The following is a 7,155-nucleotide window of genomic DNA, read 5'->3' as shown; positions in this document are numbered from 1 at the left end:
ACAGTCGGTATACCACGTCTCCAAAGCCTGTTGGGAGAGGATTGATTAGTCTGTAAGGGGATTCAAACGGAAACAGGTGACCCTATACCTTGGCCGCAGTACCCTACCTAGTAGCAGATCACAATTCAAAGGGAGGAAACAACAAAGCACCCATAGATGGACCATGAAGGCTGCTGAAAATTGGAGAAAACACCTCCCACGTGAGACTTTCAACGCATGGATGAAGAGTCTTTAGAAAGTGTGGCGCTCGGCACTATCTCCCAGGATAAACCTGATAATGTGGAGCCATGGTAAAGACACTGCCATCAGAAAATTGACGTATAACAAGATAAATGATGGGAAACCAAATCACTTTGCCTCCTCCCTATAAAGAGAGCTTTAAACACATGAATACACTCCCATTGCACGCTTCATCTGGTCTGCATTAGGCGTTGGGCCAAGAAAAGCCAGAATTCGGGTGATCGGAAAAATATCGAGTGTATGCTTATGAGTAACTTGAAGGAATAATTTACAGTTCGATCGGAAATCTTATTAGAGCATCCAAAGCGACAACAGTAAAGACCAGGAATATCACTTCACATTGCAGTAGATTCAGGTAGATTTACCTTACCCAAAACAAAAACAATCACACCTGTCAGAACATGCATATAATCAAAAACTGCTAAATCTGTACTAATTTTTTCTTCGACAAAGCTAACAATAGCATATTATTGGGCTGGCAAGATGACAGTACTCATTTTCAAATGCAGACAGAAGCAATACCAATCCACCATTGACCAGCTATTATCCTCTATTGATGCCAATCTAGTCTTTCATTACTGGAGACCTTGGACAGTCTGACAATCTTCATTAAACAACCGTTTGGGGTCCATATACAAAAGACGTATTCCATCTTTCCAATTAGCTATCATCAAAGGAATCAACTTGCCGAGCAAAGCCCTCAAAAAGTGTCAACATGATACAGTAAAAATTTTACAGCTCTCGCAAAATACTACCTATTATCTTGGAGAGGTAGAGTAAGAAATATCGAACAAGCTCGATCATACTGCTATTGGTGAAGCTGGCTCCGACCCGTTGACTGATGATAATGAAACTGCATCTTCTTTCGGTAGAGCTACATAATTAAGTGGAGCAGCTGGCCTTGCCCTCTCCTTCTTGCCATCTTTACCAACTCGTATAGGGGTAATGCCATTCACTCTGGGAGCAAGCATGTCTGCACTAGCTGGTTGTAGCATGGCCCCAGCAAGGGACAAGCGCCTACTAGCAGGTGTATCTGCCCCCCCATTGGCACGACCGCCACCATTTTTCTTTGCACTTAGCGGCTTGTTAGGACTAGGCCTTGAGCCAAACAGAGTCTCCTGCTCATTGATTAATTGCTCCTGCAACCTCTTTTGATCCTGGTGGGCCATGCAAAAGATAGCAGATTAGAGAAGAATGTGAAAAGTGTCCAAGGAGTGAAAACCAGGTTCGCTTATGACATAAGGAAGATACAAAACAAAAATGCAAGATTCGAGGTTTAGCACACTAAAGAGAGATTACGTCCAGAAAGAGCACTTAGCATGTCTCTGACGGACACTCTTTAATACCTTAGAAGATTCTCTGGATTCACATGTACAAAACGCAGGATACATTGTCTTCACATAAAATATAACCACAAACTAAAAGAAATACCCGAGCTCTGCGTTTTTCCTCCTCTTTTTCTTGTCGTAGCAAGCTGTATTCATCCAGCATATCTAGCAAACGAACCTGTAGAAGAACAAAACATGAGCTGCTTCTGGACCCCAGCAACTACGAACTTATCATAAGTGGACACAGCTAGAAAGGTCGCCCTTCAGAGAAGGAACCCTTCTGCAATATGAATATGCAACGAAAGATGCTGCTCACTCTATCATAAATGAAAGGCAAACCATGCTCCTCCTCCCATGCTCTGGTCTTGGCCATCAGTGAGTCAACCAGAGCTGGCAAAAGAATAATAAGACAGTTCATATCAGCACGCTTAGACATTACAATGTGACTTACAATATGATGAGAACTAGCAAGCAAGCAACACAAACCTGGCAGCTTATTCACTGTGACTCGAGCCCGTTCTGCACGTTTCAGATTAAGGTGTGCTCCTCTGCTGGCATTATACCTGTTCTGGTCCTGTATTACAAAGGTCAATAATGTCAGTACTCAAACTTAACAAGTAAAGACTCTTTAGAAGGGCTTGTTCAACTTACCCTACTATAGTCCTCCAACCAACTTTCCTCCTCACAAGCTGACATCCATTTTTCCACTTTCTCCATTATCTCTTTTCTACTTAACGCTTCCTCTTTTGCCTTAGCGATCTGATGATCCATTCGTGCTAGAAGTTCAGACGGATCAAACATACCTTCACTCCAAAACAAGAAAGCCATGTCATGACTTAAAATACAAATAATAACGAAGAAACCAAACATGTACAAACTCGTTAAAGAACAGCACCACATGATGTGCTGTCAAATCATGCTTCTGCTGGCTCTTCAACACTGACCAGAATCTATGATAGCCAGAATTTTCTCATGTGCTGTGTTAGGATCAGGATCCATATGGGCTTGTCTGTATATCTCATCCAATTCTTCTTGCTTCTTCATGACCAACTCCTTGGTTTTGCTTGCTTTCAGTTGATCCAGTCGCTCAACTTCTATCTCTGCCTGGTAAGCATGAATTACACACAAAATCAATTTTCAAGAAAACCGGACGTCCTTGGCTTTGAGAGAGTATCCTAGGACACCTAATCTCCAACATCACCAGATAAATGGTAAATGTAATGATCACAACAAAAAGTTGATAAGTCTAAGAAGCGAGTCCAAACATCAAAAAACCTCCTTCATTGGAATACACGTATCTTTCTAAACCCTCTTCGTCAATTACAGAGAACGATTGATGCATTGAAATACACAAAACAGTTTGTGCATCTTTCTAAAAGCAGTATGTCTAAAAAGCTGACAGATCAGTAGAGCTTGTCCCTAAAAAGAGGAAGCGGTCAAGTCTGATGACTCTACCTGCTGAATGTTATCCAAGTCAAGTGCACCAGGAGCTGAGACTTCATCATCCGACATGTGAATGATGCAAGTGACATGCTCAAATTGTTGCTGTTCTTCTATTGGAGTATCCATTAAGTTCCACATCTCGATTAAAGAGCCTCCCAAATCTTGAAGCTGAATGAGAGAGACAAAAGGAGCAATCAACTATTTATCGGTAGAATCCCATTAATTCAGTTCAGCGGCCGTCGCATTCATAAAGGTACAGTTACCTTCTTTATCCGTTGCTTCTTCTCTTGTTGTAAGGAGGTAACAGTTCTATCTAGCCTGTCAAGAGTGTCATTGCTGATGCTCTTTGATTGTCCAGATGTAGACTCGTCCAAGCTAGGATGCACTTCTGTAATTGTTCTGAAGAAATCCATGCCAAGGACGGCACACAGCTCATGCACGATGCTAACGTAATCAAGCACTGTATGCAACCGATCACTCTGCAACAAAATGACAAGCCATGGTGGCAATATTTTAGATATTGACAGCAGAAGCCCAGAAAAAGAGGCACAGACGTGGATCCGAACTGCATGTCCATCTCTAGCTGACCTTCTCTTTCTGAAGTGCCTGGAGTTGGGCATGGTACTCATCAAGCTTTTTCAAAGACAGATCTTGCTCTACTGCGGCAGGATTTGCAGAGATATCACTTGACTGTGCCACACCCGAAATCTCACCCGTAATTCTCTGAATGTGTGCCTTGATCTCCAAGAATTGTCGCATCCGTTCTTCTTGCTTACGCCGCATTTCATCCAATTGTGGTTGAACAGCAGCTAGCTGTTCCTTCAGTGTGCCCATCCGCTTATCTGACTGGTACAAAGATTGAACAAAATACTTTACTCTCTGGAATTTTTGACATAGGCCATATATGTCAAGCTGTGAACTAGTAAACAGCTAAATAAAAAACATGTACCCGGCCAAGCAATGGCCGATCTCCCAACCGAGATATGAGAGAAGCAAGTTCAGCCTCCGCATCAGCCAAAGCCTTGTGAAGACGTGCCCTGGCATTGCTAGCTTGATCTACTTTCCGCCTGTACACTTGCAAGCATTCCTGCTCCAGTTGTAGCAACATCTTGTCCCTCTCCGCATCACTTTCTCCAACCTCGTCCCAAATATGCTGCATTGCTCAGAGCAAAATTGTAAGCGAGTGCAGCAGCTAGATGCACGAAATGCAGCTCGAAGCAGCAAGTAAAAATAGCATCGTTACACTCGATTACTACCTGCAACTCCCTGAGAAGGGAACCGCAAGTTGTTTCAGTCTCCCCGTTAGCCATGTTAAGTAGTCAAGGAAGTCCCTCGGTGTCACGATTCGCTATGCACCTGAAAGTTGAATTGGTGTTAAAACACTCCAGAGGCTAAGCTGCACAGTCGGTGTCTCTCCCCAAGGAGAGCAAACCTCAGCAGCTTCTTCGCGGCGATACACGCCAGCAAAGGAAGACTATTATTCCAAGGCTTTCGCATGGCACCGAGGGCGAAAGGAGAAGGAACGGCACATACCTTGACGAGCTGAGAGAGTAGGACGTTCAAGCAGCGCTCTCGGCTGAGGGCGTCCAGACATGAAGCTGCGAAGACGGTCATGCGACAATGTACGATAAGAGGAGCTGCTGCCGGAAGGCCTCTCCTCTCTCTCTCTCTCTCTCTCTCTCTCTCTCTCTCTCTCTAAACTTCGAAGAGAGGGTGCTGTCTCCTGTCGCTACTTGGAAGACAACTCTCTCTCTCTCTCTCTCTCTCTCTCTCTCCAGCTATGGCGTTCGGCTAAGGAAATGAGCAAAACTTGCTTTAGGGTTTCAAGTCTGAAGAAAAAGGCGACGGAGGGGGCAAGACGTGAACGTGGAGCTGCAAAATTACAGAGAACGAGAAAGGCCAAGCACATGCAACACGGAAAGCGAAAAATGGCAGAAGAGAGATAGACAGAGAGAGAGAGAGAGAGAGAGAGAGAGAGAGAGGGAGGGTACCCGGTATAGCCTGCTGGGGGGGGGAGGGGGGGAAGGCTCAGAGTACTGGTAGTATAGGTGGTGCTTGTAAGTTGTAAATAGCCAAAAAAGAAAATCCTAGCCTGATGACTTGGCGCTTCCCTAGTGGCCCACCAATGCCTCATCAGCATTCTTTTTTGAATCCCGCCCCTCCACGCTCCCGTTCACATGCATCAATAATCTTCTGTATGTGACATGTAAGCTTTTTGCAACCAAAGCCAGAAGATTGATATGCCTACGCTACCCAGCTAATCTAGCTTCTGATATTTTTCTCGAGACTTAGCGTTTGTTCACACCAGCATTACGTTTGCGGCTCCACATCGAAGAACCACTCTACACCATGTGTTGAGCTTTTCAAACAACTTGTTATGAAAACTCGTGCATTGAAATAATAATAATAATTTGACGTTTTTCTGTTTAATCAATCCAACATCAACTGTGCACAATGGCACACTACCATTATACCCAAAACTTGTCGATCTTTTCTGGACGAGAGGTTGATGTTAGTTCAAGAAAATTTGAGATGTTCAAAGCAAGCCTATGCTCTTAATACATTCTATGAAATTCCTTTCCTTTATTTTTATATTAAGAAAATAAATAATTCTTGTCGCTTTTACATTGACCACAATTAACACCTTTATATAAGTTTCAATTCACAAACTACATTTCAAATAGGTTTTATGTCCATGTACCATGACATGGAGGGCTTAAGAAGTTGCTTGTAAGCTTATAGGAAATTTCATAGTTCTATAGGCATGCATGTAAGTGCAAGAGCTTCGTTTGCACTTGCAATCAACCATGTATTAAGAAGTGATAAGTAGTTGTAATCGAAAAGGTCAATGAGCTAACTAGGTCTTATGCATGTTTGTACTATCTAGGCTTTTCGTTACTATGTGGGAACAAGCCTTATAACTAGATGTTTTGCACTTGATTTAAAATGTTTTGTAGATTTTTCTTTTTATGATGACCCCCTCCTTCATAATCTATACTAAACACACCCCCCCCCCCCCCCCCCCCAAAAACCCCTCAGGCAGCAATTTGTTTTGGTGAGCAATAGGATGAGTAAAAGAAATAAAGAAATGTTAGAGAGGGAGGGATGAAGAAGGGAGAGGAATAGAGAGGTGGAGAATAAGGAGATAAGAACATTGAAGGTAGAGATAGAGATAGAGAAGGAGATATAGAGAGAGGATTGATATTGAGAGTTAGATGGCAAGATAGATTGAATGAGGGAGATGGGGATAAGGAGAGAGCTGGAGAAAAGTGATAAGAAAAGAGAGGGAATGGGGAGAACATAAATAAAGTAAGAGAGAGGAACAATCACAAACTTCTAATTATTATATTTCCTTTGATTTATCATCTCATTACAATCAAAGCAAGGCCAAACCCATTCTAAAAGCATTGTCATTTCAATGGCAAATCACTTTGGTACCTAAGTGAAGAAGAGATGTGGGAAAGGAAGAAATGTGTGGCCGAATCACCATTCACGCCAATAAAACTACCAACAACTCCATCACATGAATCAACAACAAAGAAGCAATCGACCTTCCCATGTTAAGCCAACACATCTAGGCTTTTCTATCATAGATGGATTATTAAGGCATTTAACTTAATTATCCACATTGTCCACAATTGATCCTCAATCACAATCCCGTTTAGCACATGTTCTACATCTTTGTCTGCTTACATTAGCATGCCCTTTTTCTTCCTTTTCTTAAAAACTTTGAGCTTACCAATCAAGAAGAGAGTTTCACTCAATAATAAAAGCTACAAAAATCAGACCATTCATTGTTACAAATAACATAACTTACATGATAGCAGATTATATGGCGAGCTTGGAATGGGAAGAAGAAGAAGAAGAAGAGAGTTTTTCTATAGTGGCCTTTTCAAATGTGGGAAAAATCCCAGATTCTAGGTTTTGAACCCATGAAGATTTCAACATAAACGTAGAAATGCTTTTTACCATTTCTTCCCCACCATAAAGGTAATAAAAGACCTGCATGGAAACACACACACACACAGGGGAGACAATAAGGTTGGTTACACACTACCCCCAAATGGATAGGATAATACAAAATAAATAGGAGTGTTGCATCACATGTCAGCATATGATTGGGCCTGCATTTTCTGGGGGACAA

The 7,155-nt window shown here is 42.3% G+C and overlaps 1 protein-coding gene across 1 annotated transcript; it reads right to left on the bottom strand.

The window, feature by feature from the left end:
- Positions 1–900: 900 nt before the first annotated feature.
- On the bottom strand, positions 901–5,012 carry MAP65-1 (microtubule-associated proteins 65-1). The gene is made up of 12 exons (XM_087691381.1): positions 4,545–5,012; positions 4,268–4,367; positions 3,961–4,164; positions 3,600–3,857; positions 3,275–3,490; positions 3,024–3,179; positions 2,513–2,672; positions 2,220–2,371; positions 2,055–2,142; positions 1,885–1,958; positions 1,672–1,746; positions 901–1,397 (listed from the first exon to the last, which is right to left on the bottom strand). Exons 2-12 carry the CDS (start codon positions 4,319–4,321, stop codon positions 1,041–1,043), a joined length of 1,794 nt encoding a protein of 597 aa, XP_087547507.1. The 5' UTR covers positions 4,322–4,367; positions 4,545–5,012; the 3' UTR covers positions 901–1,040.
- Positions 5,013–7,155: the final 2,143 nt, after the last annotated feature.

The sequence above is a fragment of the Lygodium microphyllum genome, chromosome 13, assembly GCF_053477565.2.
Source record: "Lygodium microphyllum isolate KBCC chromosome 13, Lygodium_microphyllum_v1.1.10, whole genome shotgun sequence".
Taxonomy (NCBI): Eukaryota; Viridiplantae; Streptophyta; class Polypodiopsida; order Schizaeales; family Lygodiaceae; genus Lygodium; species Lygodium microphyllum.
This window is presented reverse-complemented; position numbering and strand designations above follow the sequence as displayed.